Here is an 18,821-nt window from a genome sequence, read left to right on the forward strand (position 1 = left end):
CGTTGGAGTGATAACGGAAGCCTTAGCTTCGCGCTTGCACGGCCACAAGCTGATTTCTCATCGATCCCCGCATTCCCCGCCGCCACCCTTAGTGCCGTACATATTACGGATGGTGCCCCTGAATCGGATAGTTGACTCGGCGTGATAATGAGATGCCGGTCTTCGGAGGCCCGACAGCCCTCAACATAATGCCTCATAAAAGATGCATGACATATTTGGTTTTCTCTTAATAAGCTACTCGAATTCAGGGCCATTTTGATTCTACATTTTGAGCCGTAGGATTCAAAGCTCGTGATAATAAAAGTACTCTTGACAATCAAAAGTCAAGAGATTGGAGGAGAGCAGGGTTGGCGTATGCCAATTTTCTTATCATTGCAGATAGCGTCCTTGAACTTCGCCAACAAGAAACCGAGTTTCTTATCTTTTGCGTAGATGGCCTGGGGAGTCTATGGCCGCAGAGGATTTGATGAATACAATAGCCACATTAGATAAGAGCGGCGCCTGCTTGTTTTTCGCGCTGGCTTCGAGGATTATTTTTTATCCATTCATTTCCCGAATGCCCCCATCTTCTCCAATACTGTGAGGACAATGTACAATACAGATACTGATATGGCGACGTACCCGGGCAGCAACAAACGGACAGCAGCCCCGACCGGGCCGGAGTCCACAAAAAAGCGAGCGCCATACGTGTTGCGTGCCTGCGACGCCTGTCGGAGGCGCAAGGGTAGATGCTCTGGAGATAACCCTTGTGCATACTGCGTATCACGATCACTTGAGTGTGATGTTGCAGCTGAGTCGTCGGCAGCCGGACTGCAGTCAAATACGCCACCACCAAGTGTCTCATCAAGAGACTCGCGGATGGAAACCGAGCCGAATCCCGCTCTGGTATCTAAGACGCAACAAATTTGTGAGGAGAATCACAGTCGTTGGGATCCAAACACAAGGTGATTTTATTCAGTTGGTCTCAGTGAGAATTTCCATTAACAGAATTGGAAGAATGTTGAGTTCTATCGGGGAGCTTGTTGCCAATCTTCAGGAACAAGTCAGCACCTTGACATCCAAAATGAATTCCATGGAACGTAGCACATCATCACAACGAATCGACAAATACTCCAACTCAAAATATACGTCATCTGCATCGGACTTGGGTCGCGACGCTCCACAGCCGCAGGAATCTCCCGGACAGCAAACAGATAAACGGGCAGCTCAGCGGCGACAGTTTTGCGGCCCAACGTCACCGGACTACAGCTTGAACATGGCCCAGATGCGTATGCAGCAAGGCGACTTAACCCATCGATATGGTCGACCTCGTCTACCTAGCATCGACGACAACCAAATTGACGATGAATATTTAACCGATGGTTTCGATGACGACGATGGAGCCGAATCTGCCCGACTTTCCGGTAGAGCTTTAGAAAGGCTTACCGGTTTTAAAAGACTTTTGACACAGCAAGAGTCAGTACGGCTCATGTACACGTATCAGGCAGTTTTTGGCGACTTCCACCCAATAGTTGACCTAGAAGGTTTGGTCAGACAAGTTGAGACCTGGTATGAGCCGGTCATGCCAGCAGCGGATGAGTACTCACTCCTGGTCGTTAACTTGACCCTGGCGGTTGCTCTCTGTGCAGAACCAACATCAGAAATTGATATAGCCAAGACCATATACTCCTACTGCCGGGACGGCATTGGGAAGAAGCTCGTGTCCCCCACACCGAAAATCAGGAATGCAGTTATCCTACTGCTCATAGTATGAACACCAAAGTCATGGAAAACCCTGAACACGACTGTTGACTGTTTGACTTATTAGGGAACCTATCACTTTTTCAAGGATGACATCCGTTTTGCATGGAGAATGTGCGGTTTGGCTGGCAATATGCTTCTTGAGCTGGGACTGCATAGTCGTGACGTCCCTGAACACATTCTGGGTACCGAGCATGAAAGATCTCAAGTTGTTGCTATTATTTGCACCACCATTGTCTTGGATCGCCAGTGGAGTGCGGCAACTGGCCTCCCCACGCATTTTCAAGAGTCACATTTTCATCAGGCAATGAAGTCTTCTGTGAGTAGCGTATGAGGCTGTGCTAATTCTGGAGGCAAACCGCGAATGGAACACTAACACAGTCTTGCAGGTCGAGTCCCCGTATCTCAAGGCCATGGTCTCGTTTATGTCAGTCAGCGACAAGTTCACTTCTCCGATATCTCGTGTCGCCGACACAGGGCAAGCTTATGAAGAGGACGACAATTTCTCCATTCTGAACTTTCAAATAGATCAATGGCGGAAGAACGCGGTGGGGAATTACAACTTCACACAGCAAGGCATCTGGAACACGACGCCCATTAGCCGCATCCCGTCCTGGGCCGTTCTGCTCAACCTAAGGGCCAATGCGGCTCATAGCATGCTGCTCAGACCATTTTTCTTCGGCAACAAGTTGACGGCAGCCAGCAAAAAGAGTATTGAGCCGGCTGTGCACCTCATTTCTGATACTATCAATATTCTGTCCAATTTAGACAAGTCCACTGAGGTTTATCGGAAGCAACAACCTTTTTACGTCCACTTGCTGGCAAGCGCATGTGCTCTCATGTCTCTGGTTATTGCTCATATTACTCAAAATCACGCTGCCCTAGCACCGGATTTGCCAGAAAAGTTTGAACAAACTCTGAGCAACAGTTTTCGAAAAGCGTTCAATTTGGCCAAGGCCTATAACACAACATCACGCGCTTCGCGGAAGCTTTGGAAGAGGTTGCTGTTAATGCGAGAGCCCTTGGTGCAGCTCAATATCCTGCCCAGAGATTTGCAACAACTGTACAAGCCCTTAGCAGACTCAGTACCACGGCAACAGATGGATTCAAGACCTACGAGACTTATGAGAAGCTTGGAGTCTGCTCCTGAGTCGTTTCGGTGGGGAGCCACTTCAACGGTCCCGGCAAATAACTCGAAGAGTCCCGTGAAAAGGGTTGTTGAAGGTGATGGAAATGACAGAACTCTCTGTCATACCACCAGCAATACTTTTGTGCCAGACTTTTCTATGCTGCCGGGCAACATAGGTCTGGCAATGTCCGCATCAGACGGGGCTGGGGGCATGAATAACATTACTGATTACGGCGCCCTGACGCCCACGTTTCTGGATTGGCCATTCATTGACGGAAAAACTTTCTTCTCAGAAGGCGAGTTATTGTACGAGGAATAGCTAAACAGCAAAGTATTTTTGTTTTGTTGCGACGGTTTCGCGATGATGTTAAATCGGCCTCAAAATAACATCTGCTTCTATATATGTATATTGGCTTGTATAACCTCATTGGTACTGAGTGTCGATTTCAGAGCCTCACAATTGTGTATTTTCTTGATGTTGAACGATCACGAAAACGACCATATCATTTCCGCTGGAAACCATCCCATCTCTCAAAACCATCGACATAAAATCCTAAAGTATCGAGCATACGGCCGACGCTCTGGTCGATAACTTCCTCTAAGCTCTTTGGCCGTGTGTAGAATGCGGGCACTGGTGGAAAAATGACAGCGCCAGCACGTCGTAAAAATAACATATTGTCAAGATGGATGTCATTCAACGGCGTCTCTCTTATGGCAAGTGTTAACCGTCGCCCCTCTTTTAGTGTCACGTCGGCAGCCCTCGTGATGAGATCGTCACCAAAGCCCGCGCGGACGGATGCCAGCGTTTTCATGCTGCAAGGTACAATGATCATGCCATCATGCTGGAAAGACCCCGATGCAATTGGTGCTGACATATCCTTTGCCGTGTAGTTGGCATGTGCGAGTCTCCGCACCTGCGCCTCGTTGAGTGGCGTCTCGTACTTGAGTGTGGCGAGCGCCCATTTGCTCATGATAAGGTGTGTCTCGACGTCCAGCTCGCGCAAGATTTCAAGAAGTCGAATTGCGTAAGGGGTGCCGGTGGCACCTGTGATGCCGACAATTATTCGCTTGGACCGGGGTGGCATGAAGCGGATCCTGGACCTAGATTCTTGGAGTTTTGTGTCGACGTATACTGGGAGCTTGCTGCTATCGGATTGTGCTGAGACTAAGGATGTGGGCGATGCATCCCCCCCACGTGTCGTTTCTGTGGGGTTGGAGCCTTTATTTACAGACTCGGAATATCGCCTAATACTCGGAGTGCGACTATGCGATGCGACGGTTCCAAAGGTCCTGAACATTTCAGAACGTTGAATCGACCGTAGCATCATAAAATGACGGACCATTTTCTCTTGCTGTTTCCAAAGAGTATGTGAACTTGTTAAATGATGCTTTAAAACTTAACCGGAGAGATATATGATGCAGTCTCAGCGTAATTAAATATGATGGAATGAAGTTGAACGAAGGTAGTAGGGCTTTTGGGTCACCATCCAAAACATGCGCGCATCGTGGCAAGCACCCTGAGGTTTAGACTCTAAGCACTATTCAAGACATTGAAGCTCTCTAGAACAATCAGATACGTCACTTAGCGCAGTGGATCCTTTGACGGGACAGTTCCTGGAGATAGGAGCGTGGCGGAACGCAGCCCGGAACGTCGTCATGGCCCGTTCCGCCCCTGTTTAAGCCACGGATCTCATAGTCATGTTGTGTACAACAAATATTGACAGCCTAAATGAGGACTTTTCGAACCGTAATTCATTGTATTGTACGTCGAGCTATTGTTTTCAACAAGTTCTTCACAATTACTACCACCACATTCTAGACATCTTGATCGATGGCAGCCCGACAACGACCATTTGCACTTTTCCATCGCTTGGGGATTAGGTCGAACCGCTGTTATTCTGCGATTTCTTCTCAGCAACGCCTATTCACGAAGCAAACCACCATGACCCCGACTCGTAGCATCCAGGTAGATCCCATCGAGGCCCAACTTGACTTCAGAAAGTTCATCGATATCCTGCGACAAGACAACGACCTGGTAGATATCAACCAAGAAGTTGACCCTCATCTCGAAGTTGGTGCAATTGTTCGTCGAGTAAGCGAGCTCAATGAAAAAGCGCCACTTTTCAACAATGTCAAGGGCGCCCACAACGGCATGTGGCGCATGTTCGGCAACGCAGCTAGTTTACGACAAGGGCGGAAAGAGAAGTTCGGAAGAGTGGCCAGAAACCTGGGCTTACCGCCCAATGCAACTTGGAAAAACATTTCAGACCGATTAATGTCTTGGAAGAAAGAGAATTTGTTGCCGCCCAACACGTTACCGACCGGCCCATGTAAGGAGAATAAGATTTTTGGCGACGACATCGACCTCGAAGCACTGCCGGTTCCCTATCTACATGAAAGCGATGGTGGGAAATATTTGGCCACTTATGGGATACATATTCTCCAAACACCAGACAAATCCTGGACCAACTGGTCCATCTTCAGAGGTATGGTTCATGACAAGAACCACTTGGTCTGTCTTGTGGGCTCCGGACAGCACAACTCCATTATCCGAGACTTGTGGTTGAAGGAGGGGAAGACCGAGATGCCCTGGGCGTTAGCTCTTGGCGTTCCGCCGATCACATCCATCGTGGCTTCAATGCCTGTTCCGGAGGGTATCTCCGAGAGTGAGTATGTTGGTGCCATTACGGGCAGACCTTTAGACCTCGTCAAATGTGAGCTCAATGACCTCATGGTCCCAGCAAATAGTGAGATCGTCCTAGAGGGAACAATGTCATTTACAGAGACTGGCCAGGAAGGTCCATTCGGAGATTACCTGGCCATTGTATTTGATAACGAAGCACGACCTGGGCCTCTGTTTAAAGTAAATGCCATCACTTACAGAGACAATGCAATCCTGCCGATCTCTTGCCCGGGAAATATCGTTGATGAATCAGTAAGTCTCACCCTCATGGCCTCTTCAACTACCACTAACTCATAAAAGCATACTACGGCACAACTAGCGGCTCCTGAACTCTTGCGCCTGTGTCAAGAGCATGGTCTACCCATCAAGGAGGCCTTCGCACCTGTTGAGACATTGGCGACATGGTGTGCACTACAGGTGGACACAGATAAGCTACGAGAGATGCGCACCAATTCAGCTGAGTTTTGCAGGAAGCTCGGCGAAATTGCCTTTAGCAACAAGAGTTGCATGCTCATTAACCGCATCCTTCTCGTGGGAGATGACATTGACGTCTACAACTGGAACAAAGTCATGTGGGCGTTTACCACGCGCTGTCGACCTGGTTACGATGACCATCACTTTGAGGATGTTCGATCACATCCTTTGACGCCTTACATGTCCCAGATACCAGACACGCCAAGACGGGGCGGTAAACTAGTTTCTGACTGTATACTTGCGTCAGAATACGAAAGACCGAGAACCTTCAAGCATGTTGACTTTGAACACTCATATCCTGAAGAAATAAAGCTCAGGGTCATAGAAAATTGGTCGATGATGGGGTTTAAAGCACATTAAAACATTCACAGCATGAAATCCTGTCACCATATGACACAAATACATACGGCTCCGTTAATACTACAAGCAACTATCTTGGGAATTGAGCATAATTTAAATCGCTGGCAGTGCGGTACTGGGCATCATACGAAGTCTGCAAACTGTAGGCTTAGGGCGGTTTGTTAATATACTGCTAGACTTCTGTCGGAATCAGAGAATTTACGATTTAGTTAGAGCTTCAGCTCCACACTAAATTCTCATCATATCAAAGCAAGCAATCGACCGACCCCAAATTGAAGTATGCATAGTCACCATGTTCTATTTTGCCATATAACTTTTGCCGCAATCTCTGGTACTGTCCAGAATGTGGCGGGTATCGTGCATCTGTGACTTATCAGTTGGCAACAGGAAACCCAAATAGGATACCGGAACATTCCGACGGTAACGCTGTTCAAGATGGATCCACCTTCCGGCCCGGCATAAGCAACGCCCGATAATCAGGATCAAGGATCAATGGCGCGGAATGCTCCTTTATTGATAGGGGCGGGATATCCATGTCTATTCTAGTTGCCTTACTAGGCAACATTGTGTGGCGCCGTATACCGTAAGGTGTCCAATATAGTTTAGCATAGCTATTGAGATTGTTGGATTACTCAGCCAGAATACAGGGAGCCGGCCAGCAGAAGCAGCCGGCCGCGGCAACGGCTGCGGCAGCGGAACCTGGAGATCCAACCTCCAGGCTGCCAACAGTGATATCTTCACTACTGCTGCCGCTGCCAACCTACCTACTATTCTACACGCAGATACAATCACCAGAATACAGTACCAGTTTTGACCTTTCGTTGCTTACGTTCGATTACCTCCCGTAAGGGTAACCTGTGATTCCAACAGAGATAGAGCATTTCCGATAAAATCAGCTACACTCCCAGTGTTGATTCCTGTAGACCATCAAGACATCAGTCTTTTATCTTCAACCTTTGGACGGCAATTGTTTCTGCATGAATGCGGATACTGTCGACACATGCAAGAGGGCAGCTGTTGTTGGCGTGAGCAAGCCTTGTTTAAATTGCGCCTGGGCGTTCACCACATCTGAGGGAAGTAGGCAGACTCGCCAGACTATATTGTCAGGTGTTACATCTTTCCTCCAGGAAATTGAGGACCTGCTTTATACACGCGCGTTGATGTGGCTTGATTCCTGTCCCTGGGGAACCGAAGCAATTATGGCAAAGTCCCCTGATTTGGACACATCCGGCCTACCACTAATCCTCCAAATCTAGAATGCTTGTAATGAAGCTCAACCTCAACTGCCTTTCTTCCGAATATTGAGTTCAAACATTACCACTGCGCTTCAAATATAATATGGCCGTTCTTTTTCTTAATTGATAATTATATTGTTTAATCGTAGTCATTAGTCATTATTCCTTGAACTATTTCCAAGCGGCAAGAGCCTTCTTTGTCGCTGCCTTCAAATCTTCCTCCTGCAGGCCCAGCAATGTCACAGCAGCATTCTCCTTGGTAGCAGTACCCTGTCCATCGCCAAAAGTGTACTGTTGGAGAAGCTGGATAAAAGCACTGAAATCGCCCTTTGCCAGTTTCTCATCGGCAGTCTTCTCCAAGTCTGAGGTCTTAACATTGTTGACAGCAAAGGTGGAGCCAGTCTCCTCTTCAACAATCTTCAGCAACTCCCTCTGGGTGGTAGTGAAGGAGGCAACATTGATGTACTTGTTGGCGGTGTCGGCCGGGTTCTTCAGTACACTCGCCACCGACTTTCCAACGAATCCCAAAGAGGAAGGGGAAAAGGGCTCGTTTCCAGAGTCAAAAATGTTAATGGTCTTGTTGTTCACGTCGAAGCCTAGGAGGCCACCGCTGAAATCCTGCTTTTTGTTAGTCATATAACTTTACTACCTTTGAAAAAGTTCAAGCTCGGGACAGTGTTTCTCTTACCCAGTCAAAGAATGGTCCAACGGAAATGCCAGTCCAGGAGAAGAAGCTGTTCTTCTCTGATAGCTCAATCAGGTAGTCGACAGTCTGGATCTTTGGCGTCAAGATGGCGCCAATCTTGGAGCCACGGGCCTCGCGGGTGTTGATGCCAAATTCGGAGGGAATAAATCGCTTGACCTTAGCAGCGACGGCAGCGTCGGCAAGAGTCTTCTGGCTCCCAAAGCCAGCTGTTCCAACAACCGAAACGACGGCGTCCTGGCCCTCCAGTGCCTGAGTGATATCCTCGGCCGAGGAAAGGTCAACCCGCTTGACTGGCACCTCAGATGGAAAGGTTGCCTTAGACTCCTTTCTCGTAATTGCAGTCACGTCAAAGCCGTCCGCCAGCAAGGCAGTGACAATGCTAGGGCCAAGGTTTCCCGATCCCTACAAATATTAGCACATTTGGTTATTCGACAGTAGGGTGCTTTCACTTACACCAACGACGGCGACTTTCTTGATGACGGACATGATGAAAAAGGTGAATTCTTTTATGTAAAGGCGTAAATTCTGGTTGATGGTGTCGATCTCAATATTGACGAAGGCTTGATGTTGGCAATGTAAACACCCAGCTGTGATGTGAGGGGTAGGCAACTTATATGGTGTGTCGGCGCACAGCCATTCTCAACTTAACCCCGCCTGTTATCGCGCCATCGCGCAATAACTGGGGATCTGGCATGATTGTGCAACCAGCACACAATGTCCACTAAAGACACGCATTCGGCATTATCAATCAGCCTCTTTCCATGTACTGCGTAACGGCCCCTTGCGCGGCAAACGGGAATTGTTAAGAGGCCGACATCTACGTCCGAAACGAAATCCCCACACTAGCAGCTCGGAATCAAAGTACATCCGTGGTCAATTTGCTTCCGATTGCTAAAGAAACTTCCGGCAGTTGAGGGACGGCTCATTTGAACCCGGCACGGTGCCTATTTCACAGCAACTGAGCGCATGAAGTTTGGCCAAAAAATCGGGGTTTTGAACGTTTTTCTGGACAGTAATTATTCAAGATTGTGTTTTATAATGTTTATGGACATATCCCTCCATCTATGTTCGTTGACTTACAATTGCTCGGCATTAGTGAACATTCGTAAGAACAGTGGTTTTCGGTACCATAATACATCCGTGCGTTTTTATACTCAAGATCCACGAAGCCCGTTCTCCCTTCCTTAACTTTGAGCTAACTGGCGCTGTGGAGTTCCCTTAACATTCGCTTTAACCACTGGAATGGGGTGGGTGGCACAACGGATGCCCGCTCTGATCAGGGACGGTCTTCTTTGCATTTTCTTGTGTTGTCTAACTTAGCCTCGCAGAAACCAACCATGGGCAATTCAGCAGCAGATCAGATGTTTCGTGCACTTAATCAGACACTCAAGTAAACAAAGGAACGAGTTATCCCTCCTAAAAAGCTTTTTTAGCCTTCTTAGCAGTACAGCAAGCCTGATCAGAGCGAGAGACCTCCCAGCTGTTGGAACCTCTGATTATTCTACTATTCGACCTCCTTAGTTAAATACGGGTTTCGACATTCTCATCGGCCTAGCGACACAGGAGCAGCAGTCTCGAGCGGCCTCAGTAGGCCAATCGACCTCGTTTTACAGTTGCGAGGAAAGGTTAGCATAAGCGATAAGGAGTTTTTTTGCCTGATCAGGGCTAGCTTGCACCTGTAGGCGCGCCTGATCAGAACCTTATTTCCTTTGAGGGGTGCTGTGGTTTTTTTTGGCTGTATACGAACCCATCATAGTGATTCTCGCAGTCACTTCTCCTTGCCACTAACAGACTTGTAGAGGTTCTCCGCGAAGGGCATTTGTTTGGACATGATCTCAGATTTCTCGGTCATTCCAGCCTCAGCTTGGTCAAAAGACACCTTCACATTGGAAGGCTTGTACTGCGATACTGGCAGTCTTCACCGGAGGTTTCCATGGCCCAAGCATCTCTCGGGCTACTTCGCCGCTGAAGGGTGAGCCCTCGCTTCTTCGACGTCAGCGCCTGAACTTGCCACTCGTATGAATCGTCTAAGCCGAACTCGTGGTAGAAGTAGCGGATCTGGACGGATGGATGAACCAGTTCGTGGATCCGACCGAGCGGGTCATTTTCCATAGCTTCAAAGAAGTTGGGGGTGCGGGGCACTACGCGGACGTGCTCCTCCCAGTACGCCTTCCACGGGTACTTGATCCAGTAACCCATGCAAAGATTCCGCACCCATTTTCAGGCTCTCGTTCAGCATCATCTCGGGCCAGCTCCACAATTGTTCCAGGCGCGGCCGCTGAATCTGACACCTCTTAGCTCTCGGGCAACATTGAGACTGGGGTTGAGATCCAGCATATAAATTACCAGCTGCCTAATTGAGGTAAGATTGATTCTGATGATTAACGCATGTCATTCTGATTCGACTGTGCCGCTGCATTGCTTCTAGCAAGGCTTTCTGCCATTGTCGTGGGAGGGGTTCGAGATCCAAAAGTGCCGTGCCAAGCAGCATAAGAGAAGCTTGCCCCAATGCTTATTTAAACAGACCAGCATCGCGTGGAAGACTTTTCAACTTGTCACGTCTTGCAAGTAATTGTCTTGCGTCTTCGATAATTGCCATGAAGGTTCAAGTTCCCTGGGCTGTAACGCTCCATCTCTGGGTGTCGCTTGCAAAGATAGTTCTTGGAGAACCAATCCCGGCTCCTACGGGCAAGTACAATGTCGGTGCCCAGCGTTTTGTTATTCCATTCTTGAACGAGGAAGACCCCGTGTGGCCGAACGGCGTCGCAACCGAATATCTCGTCACGCTTTATTATCCTACGTTAGACGAGAAGCCTTGCCCGAAGCCGTACCTAGAGGCCGAGCTTGTTGAGCTGTTCACTGCTCTGTGGAGCTACAACATCTCCCATCTTACGTCGACAGTGCGGTGGAACGCCTCGTATCTGGACGAAGGAACGGGCCCGACACTTCTCTTCGGGCCCGGTGGTTGGGGTCCAACGACTGATGGAAACTACATTGTTATCTCTGACCTCGCCTCGCACGGTAAGCACTCGATTCCCGGGTTTTCCTGGCTGGCGCTGACTGGACGCTGTAGGATACGTCGTGGCTGCATTTGACCACGTCTATGAGCAGCCCTTTTTGCGATACCCCAATGGCACTGGTGTCTACGGCATCTCGCCAGCTTTCTCTAACTACACTGTTGCATGGCTCGAGGAGCTGCACGCCACCAGGGTCAAGCACCAATTGCATTTTATTGACTACTTCCCCTCTTTGGTGGCAGACCTCACGGCGCCTTTCAAGACTGATAACTTCGGCGCATTCGGTGTGTCCGTCGGAGGCTCCGCTGCTCTGACTGTGGCTCTGGAGAGCGACGCCGTAGCTGCCGCCATCAACGTAGACGGTACAAACTTGGGTCGATTGAACAGCACCTCCGACTCGGACCTGAAAAAGCCATCGATGATCCTTGGCTTCCAAAACCACAATGCAAACAGCGATCGCACCTGGAACAATTACCGCGCCTGGCAAACTGGCTGGTGGCGTCTGTTCTCTGTAGATGGGACCACGCATAGTGACTGGTCTGACCTGACATTCTGGAAGATTTTCGGCACAACACGTTCGAAGGGCGCCATTGACGGTAACAGAATGGTCAACATCTCGAGAACATTCATCAGAGCCTTCTTTGATAAGAATTTGCTTGGTACTGAGCAGCCACTTCTGGACACCCCTTCAGAGGACTTTCCTGAAGTGCACTGGGATGAGGTACATAATGGAGAGTGACTGGAACAAGGAATTCCAGTAGAATCCCATGGGTAGGCGCTCCTGATCAGAAACCCATGTTCTGCTTTGAGGGGTGTTGTGGCGTTTTACCTGTGCACTGCGACTCCTTCAGAGTCACCAACTACTTCCCCAACCTCTTCCACCACTTTAGCTGTCCAAGCCGAGATTCATGTTGATCGCCCCTTGTCGCCGTAGAGTCATATAGTGCAGATTCGGAGTAACCACCGAGGAATAGGACTTGGGCTCGCATCCTAGCTAACAATTGGCAGACATCTCATTTCTCAAGGTTATTTCAGGCAAATTTTATCACATTACGCTATTATCAAGGCCAACCCTATCATTGGCCTAACATCGCGGCCGTTGAGTGGAAGTGTGCATGTTGGGCTCTCTACCCTTGGAAGTCCCACGCTGATATACGACCCAGGTTTGCGAGAGTTCAAAGGTTTGATCTGCTGCTGAAGTATAATTGCAAGCGCATGCGTGTTCTCTTGCATTTAATACAAAAATCAGTTCGCTATAGTCTCTCAATCGCTGGTGACTGATCTCTACCCAAAATGTTAGCATTTTTCCCAAAAGCACTTGCCTTTCATCATGTAACACTTCAACACGAGCATTTAATTAGGAAAAGAATATGCCATGATTAACTATGCAGACACTTCAAGACCGCTCAAATAACACGAGCTCATATTAAAAAATAAAATAAAATGAATGATGACAATGTAAGTCACACTCGCGAACTTCTTAGGCTCGTACTCAACGAGCAGTGGGAAGGGCCATTCCAATACTAAAGCAGCGTGAATTCTTGGATAAGATTCAACGAAAAAGCTTCGTATCTAAGCCATCCTCATCTCACCATCGATTTTAATGAACAGTTATGCATGAGGGCTTATTTTAGTACCCTACCATATCGTAGGAAACATCCGGGTTGTCCCAGAAAAAACCACCAGGCAGTGGCTAAACTTCAAATTCTGCTGCCCATTTTATCTAGAGGACTGGCAGTACATGGACCAATCACAGGCGCGTGAGCAAATAGTCATTATGAGCCATCTTGACTCACCCACAGCCCCGTCCAATGAGAGATTCCCTGGAGACAGCAGGTGAAGTATTGCATTCTAAGCTGCTTTCTCTCTCACATATCTGCAGAACGAAAAGATGTCCTCCGCTGATCTCTTACACCGTTTCCTCTGTAATTGGCATCAGAGAAAGTTTCTTATAAAACTCACTTCGTCTGGTTATCCTCTCTAATGGCTAGATACCAGTTAAGCTCGCTTTTTGTTCTCCTAAAGCCCGCCTCTCCGTGAAGGGGAGGCTCTTGAAACTAGGTCTATGATCGCGCCACAATTGCCACCTTTGTGACAGGTTTTCGAGACGCCTTGGACTTCTTCCGACAGAAACAACCAAGGAAGCTCTAGCCGCCCTTCGGAGGCTATATGGTCCCGCCTCCCGAAAAGTTGGAGCCGACGTTCGGATGGGATGCGAATGTTGCAGAGCTCAGGCCTAGACCTCATCTTCCGGACTATTACCCTCTTGATTCCAGACTTATCTCTGACGAATCGCCTGAGGTGATTTCAAAAGATGATGACTTGTTTTTCGGTAATAGACCTGGACCGGCCCAAGAAGATGGCTTTATAGGGATGTTGAGCAGCATTGAGACTCCAGTTTCATCACAGCCTCATGGTATGTAAGCCCAGTGCCTTGTAACTAAGCCAAGATTCTCACAGATAATTACCAGATTCTACGGCTCCAATCACTGATCATCGACATACCCTGCGCTTTAAACATCATGGTGCTTCCCATCGACACAACTCGAGCCAATTTCTTGATGCCGCTCTTCCCTTGGACACAAAGAGTGTTGACACTTCACCGGATCAGAACCTGACAGTTGATCCCCTGCGTCTACTACATCCAGATCCATTCCATACTGGCCCCAAGCGCAAATTTATCGACCCACCGACCAAGGACACAAATTCGATCAGCGAAGAGAACGAAATTGCCATCAAAAGACAGCGAAACAACATTGCCGCCCGTCGGTATCGCCAAAAAGGTCGAGATCGCATTGCCGAGCTGGAGTCTGCGTTGAATAAGGTTGAAAAGGAACGGGACCTGCTCAAAATCCAGCTGGCCAGAAAAGAGGCAGAGGTTAATGCTCTGAGGGAGATGCTTACAAAGTAGCGGCTCATTGTCTGGTCCGCAGTGATTCAGCACGAAAGCTTACATTAGGTAGTGAGTATTTTCAAAGGAAACAGCTTAGTCTTGAACAATTGACTTGCGCGATATTTGAAGCAAAGCTATGAAGGAAGGGGGCGCCTGGTTGCAATAACCCCAGCTAAACGATCTAATAAAAAAAAATAGCTGCTGTTAAAAATATTTTACCGATGTCTCAGTTACACGGCGACCAAGTGTATATATGAAGATATCGTTGTTATTTTCGTGTTGATATTATGTATGAAGACTGCTCCGCCCGCGCTCTTAGAAGTCACTGCCGATGTAGTACGAGACTAGTTTATCGGGTTGGTTTATTTTAAGCCTTGTTTTCCCATCAAGCAACTATTGTTGCTACGATCTTGTGGGATCCCCCAGCAACGTCAGGAATACGCACAAAGCCGCCGGAAGGCGTGTATGCCTTTGTAACATCGTCCAAAACGATTGACGCATTGGAATCCTAGGCAAAACTGCGACTCTACTTACGGTCAAGGCTTCGTACCAATACCTGTACCGGACATCAGACAGCTTCGCCAATCCAGCCGCCGCCGTGACAAGTCTGCTCGTCCCGAAAAATGTCAACCCAATGAAGCTCCTGGCGTACCAAACGGCTTACGACAGCGCCAACAACGACTGCAGTCCCAGCTACGCGTTTCAAGCAGGGGCAAACACTACGACGCTGACGGACATTGCAATGGTAACTATTAGCCCCGTTCCGTTCACCTCAGAAAAAGGCAACCAGGGCAGACTAACCTTCCTTGACACAACAGATCGCCGCCGCCTTGAACAACGGCTGGTACGTGGTGTCGTCAGACTACGAGAGTCTCACAGCCGCCTACAGCTCCGGTCTCCAGGCGGGCTATGCTACGCTCGACTCCGTCCGTGTAGCGCTGAGCACTGAATCCACGACGCAAACAGGACTGTCAGCCAAGGCGCGGTATGCGATGTGCGGATATTCAGGAGGCTCCATCGCCTCAGAGTGGGGAGCCGAGTTACAGCCAACTTACGCACCTGAACTAGCCTTACAGGGCGCTGCCCTAGGCGGGTTGATTGCCAACACAGGGAACGTTGTGCCGGTAATCAACAAAGGCACGTTCGCGGGCCTCGCCTTCGGCGCCATCAAGGGCCTGGCCGCGGCGTACCCAGAGGCAGCCGCTCTCTTTGAATCTCAGTGGATCTCGGACGCAAAGAGAAGTGAATTCCTGTCCGTGGCCGGCGGATGTCTGTCCCAAGCCTCATCGGGGGGGCCTGGAAAGGACCTGTTCTCGTACTTCAAAGACGGATCGAAGATACTCCAGAGCCCTGTCCTCACGTCAATCCTCAATTCGACGGGCTTGATGGGCACGCACGGTGTTCCAAAGATGCCTATTTACATCTACAAGGCTGAATTCAATGAGATATCTCCAGCAGCGGATAATGCGGCGTACGTCTCGGCAATTTGCGCACAGGGAGCTGTCATTGAGCATCGGAGGAACCTTGTGGGGGAACATATTACAGAAGACATCCTTGGGGCAGCCGGTACTATCGAGTGGGTGAACGATAGACTGACTTAACGGCGTGCCGGTAAGCAACAAGAAGTGTGAGACAAGTTTGTTGCCGTTGCTGGTCTGGATATAGGCACGGGCTTGAACCTACTTGGGTTTGTGACTGCATTCTTACAGACTTTGCTCGGTGGAAATTTGTAATCAAACACGGCAGCACAGCTACAATAAACATTTCTCCATTAGAACGAAAGAGAACCTAGCTGGTGGCCAATTAGTCACGTCGAATTATTACCTCGACTACGCATCCCTTGCTTGCTCCCATGAAATGATCAAGGCGCTTGCACACCTGAGATGGAAGCCCTCTCAAGAAGCAATAATTCCACGACACGTTACGATCAAGAATTTCTGCCTAAAAGGCCGCTGCAGCACCTGCACGATGTTGTTCACTATTAAGCCAACGGCCTTGGCTGGGAACAGAAGGTCAAAATCAATCAACGTAATTATCGGGACTTCTATTTGTCGCTGACTGTAACCTTTTACAAATATCCAACCTTAATCATCTTGAATACCTTTATTCTTTATTCATGGCGCCTCAGTAGGGTCCCTAGAGCACTCCGTTAGATCCGGCCTTTGCCTGACAAATCCTGCCTGCTTAATACGGCAGGGGCATTGGTTGAAAGACTTACCAATCGGTGACCAAGTGCTCGTCGAGGGCATCCATCGCAGCCAAGTCCTCCTTGGAGATCTCAATCTCCGACACGCTCGCGTTCTCGACAAGACGCTCTTTGCGCACGCTCTTGGGGAGCGTGATCATGTTGTGCTCCAAAGACCAGCTGAAGGGACGTGTCGTCAGGACTCATATCCACCGCGCAAAGATTTGAACGAACGAAAACACTCACCGGACGAACAGCTGGGCCGGGGTGCAGCTGTACTTCTTGGCCAGCGCCAGGATCTTGGGGTGCTTCATGCGCATCCCGCGGGCCAGCGGCGCGTACGCCTCGATGGCAATGCTGTGCTTGGCGCACGTCTCCCTGATCTTCGTCTGGGTGTTGAATGGGTGCACCTCGATCTGGTTGATGACGGGCGCGATGCGGGGCTTGGAGGCCATCAGCTCCTCAATCTGCGTGACGATGTCAGTCAGTCCCTCTTCACATCTACTCTCCCAAGCCGCGAGGCTCTGGTCTGCATTGCTGGGCGACTCACGTGGGCCGCACCGTAGTTGCTAACGCCGCCCATCTTCACCTCGCCGGCGTCAATGGCATCCTCGAGCGCCTTCCAGCTCGTCAGCCGCGCCTCCTTGCCGCCGTAGGGGCTGTGGAGCAGGAACAGGTCCACGTAGCCGAGCCCGGAGACCTCGACGGACTGCTTGATGGACTTGCGCACGGCGTCGTACGACGTGCTGCAGCTCGCCAGCTTGGACGTGTAGAAGATGTCCTCACGCTTCAGGCCCTGTGCGTTGTCGCCGCTGGCCAGGAAGTCCCTGATGGCCTTGCCAGCCTCCTTCTCGTTGTGATACATTTGCTAATTTTTCAGAGGCAAGTCAGCATGTCCCAGGACATGTCCGGTTTCCAGCCACTCACTGCGCAGTCGAAGCCGCGGTAGCCGGCGGTGATGGCCCAAGGGATGCTCTTGGTCGCCTCGGAACCGGACATCATGTACAGACCCAGCTGGATCTGGGGAATGGTCTTGCCATTTGCCAGCTGTGGGATGTCAGCAGGGGGCTCAAGAGGCCAGGTCGAATACACATGGCGGGTGGTGAGGATTGGCGAGACTCACGGTGAGCCGAGTGGCCAGGGTGTACTTGTTCGCCGCCATTTTGATCGATTGATTGATTAATTGCTTGCTTGCTTGTCTCGCCAAACGTTCCGCAGTTCGCAATCTTGGAGGAGCTGGGTGAGAGGTTTTTGAGGAGCTCGGAGTTGATGAGGCGGGCGTGACGAAGTCGCCCGACGATGCGGGCTGACCCGCCCGTGACATCACCCTGGGAAGAGGGGCGGCGGTGGGGCTCTCGTCCGCCCCGGTTTCGGTCTCCGAAAGGTCGCATCGCGAAATCTCCGGCCGCCAGGGCTCGACTCGGACTTCGTCGCAGCAGCACCTATTTCACGGCCGTCCTCGACGGTCATTGGCTTTACCGAATCCCCTCTGAGGTATTTTTTCCCATTGAAACGGCCTCCTCTTGGGCCAAAATCGCCCGATCATGGGGTGATGCCCCAGAGTCTGCGACTACATGCTGTTACGGCCCTCGCCTTCAGGTATGACCGGAGCTGGAATCGGCCTGCCGAGGTGAGAGCCAGCTGCCACGATAAGGTTTCTATCGAAGCCACTTTAATTGTCTTTTCGGAGGCCATCTCGGGCGGCCGTAGGCCCTCTGGTCCGAGTTCTGCGGGGGGTTCATTCCACCACGGAAGGATACCCTTACATGGCCTGAGTGAGGTTGGACTGAGCAGCAGCTGCATAATTTTCTTGGATGCGCAAAGTAGAACAATCCCGGTATTCTCTATATGTTTCTCATTCATCTGGTCCTCTTCTGAGTACAACAAGCTTGCCATGATTCCATCTTCGCCGACTCAACAACAGGCGGCGGGTTAGGTCAGGTAAGCTTCATGAATATCGGCCGATTCTCACTATGAACGAAGGACCCGAGGGGGCTGCCGACGATCCCCCGCATTTAGCAGCCGTTACATATTTTATTTCCTAGAGAATGATCGGCCCAGGTACAAGGGGTGCCGGTTTTTAACGTTACAAAAGTTTATTTAGAACACCTTCAATTCTTGATGCCGAATGCCGTCCACACTCTCGGAGCTGAGTCGGGAACGAGATCCACAAGTCAAGTTTGTATACGAATCCCACCTAAACACCGAGTGTGTGCTGTGAACAGGGGAAGGGGACAAGAAACAGACAGCCGAGTTCAAAACGAAATGAATTCATTGGAAGCAAGTAGATACCAATCACAGGCAAACAAACGCCAAACTCACGGCTCTCCCCCGGATATCGGTCACACTCGGGTCAGTCACTCGGCTCCCACTTACCTCTCGCTCCGCCTACCTACCTT

At 49.8% G+C, this 18,821-nt stretch overlaps 8 protein-coding genes across 8 annotated transcripts; 4 read left to right on the forward strand and 4 right to left on the reverse strand.

Annotated features, from left to right (window-relative positions):
- Positions 1-997: 997 nt before the first annotated feature.
- EsH8_IV_001359 (fungal specific transcription factor domain-containing protein) lies at positions 998-3,188 on the forward strand (the record flags this gene model as incomplete). The annotated part of the gene is made up of 3 exons (XM_083266249.1): positions 998-1,747; positions 1,808-2,059; positions 2,130-3,188. The coding sequence occupies 3 exons, from the start codon at positions 998-1,000 to the stop codon at positions 3,186-3,188; spliced, it is 2,061 nt and encodes a 686-aa protein (XP_083125144.1).
- Positions 3,189-3,372: 184 nt separating this feature from the next.
- Positions 3,373-3,954, reverse strand: EsH8_IV_001360 (flavoprotein; the record flags this gene model as incomplete). Its single annotated transcript, XM_083266250.1, has 1 exon — positions 3,373-3,954. The coding sequence occupies one exon, from the start codon at positions 3,952-3,954 to the stop codon at positions 3,373-3,375; it is 582 nt and encodes a 193-aa protein (XP_083125145.1).
- An 857-nt stretch (positions 3,955-4,811) lies between these two features.
- Positions 4,812-6,336, forward strand: EsH8_IV_001361 (UbiD family decarboxylase; the record flags this gene model as incomplete). Its single annotated transcript, XM_083266251.1, has 3 exons — positions 4,812-5,804; positions 5,853-6,179; positions 6,274-6,336. 3 exons carry the CDS (start codon positions 4,812-4,814, stop codon positions 6,334-6,336), a joined length of 1,383 nt encoding a protein of 460 aa, XP_083125146.1.
- A 1,456-nt stretch (positions 6,337-7,792) lies between these two features.
- Positions 7,793-8,813, reverse strand: EsH8_IV_001362 (aromatic alcohol reductase; the record flags this gene model as incomplete). The annotated part of the gene is made up of 3 exons (XM_083266252.1): positions 7,793-8,239; positions 8,310-8,729; positions 8,781-8,813. 3 exons carry the CDS (start codon positions 8,811-8,813, stop codon positions 7,793-7,795), a joined length of 900 nt encoding a protein of 299 aa, XP_083125147.1.
- Positions 8,814-10,095: 1,282 nt separating this feature from the next.
- Positions 10,096-10,526, reverse strand: EsH8_IV_001363 (uncharacterized protein; the record flags this gene model as incomplete). The annotated part of the gene is made up of 2 exons (XM_083266253.1): positions 10,096-10,235; positions 10,286-10,526. The coding sequence occupies 2 exons, from the start codon at positions 10,524-10,526 to the stop codon at positions 10,096-10,098; spliced, it is 381 nt and encodes a 126-aa protein (XP_083125148.1).
- Positions 10,527-10,924: 398 nt separating this feature from the next.
- EsH8_IV_001364 (uncharacterized protein) lies at positions 10,925-12,083 on the forward strand (the record flags this gene model as incomplete). Its single annotated transcript, XM_083266254.1, has 2 exons — positions 10,925-11,348; positions 11,401-12,083. The coding sequence occupies 2 exons, from the start codon at positions 10,925-10,927 to the stop codon at positions 12,081-12,083; spliced, it is 1,107 nt and encodes a 368-aa protein (XP_083125149.1).
- A 2,788-nt stretch (positions 12,084-14,871) lies between these two features.
- Positions 14,872-15,838, forward strand: EsH8_IV_001365 (uncharacterized protein; the record flags this gene model as incomplete). The annotated part of the gene is made up of 2 exons (XM_083266255.1): positions 14,872-14,982; positions 15,056-15,838. 2 exons carry the CDS (start codon positions 14,872-14,874, stop codon positions 15,836-15,838), a joined length of 894 nt encoding a protein of 297 aa, XP_083125150.1.
- Positions 15,839-16,351: 513 nt separating this feature from the next.
- On the reverse strand, positions 16,352-17,584 carry EsH8_IV_001366 (NADP-dependent oxidoreductase domain-containing protein; the record flags this gene model as incomplete). Its single annotated transcript, XM_083266256.1, has 6 exons — positions 16,352-16,373; positions 16,456-16,602; positions 16,669-16,889; positions 16,973-17,290; positions 17,350-17,469; positions 17,546-17,584. The coding sequence occupies 6 exons, from the start codon at positions 17,582-17,584 to the stop codon at positions 16,352-16,354; spliced, it is 867 nt and encodes a 288-aa protein (XP_083125151.1).
- Positions 17,585-18,821: the final 1,237 nt, after the last annotated feature.

Source organism: Colletotrichum jinshuiense, chromosome 4, assembly GCF_051148585.1.
Source record: "Colletotrichum jinshuiense chromosome 4, complete sequence".
NCBI lineage: Eukaryota > Fungi > Ascomycota > Sordariomycetes > Glomerellales > Glomerellaceae > Colletotrichum > Colletotrichum jinshuiense.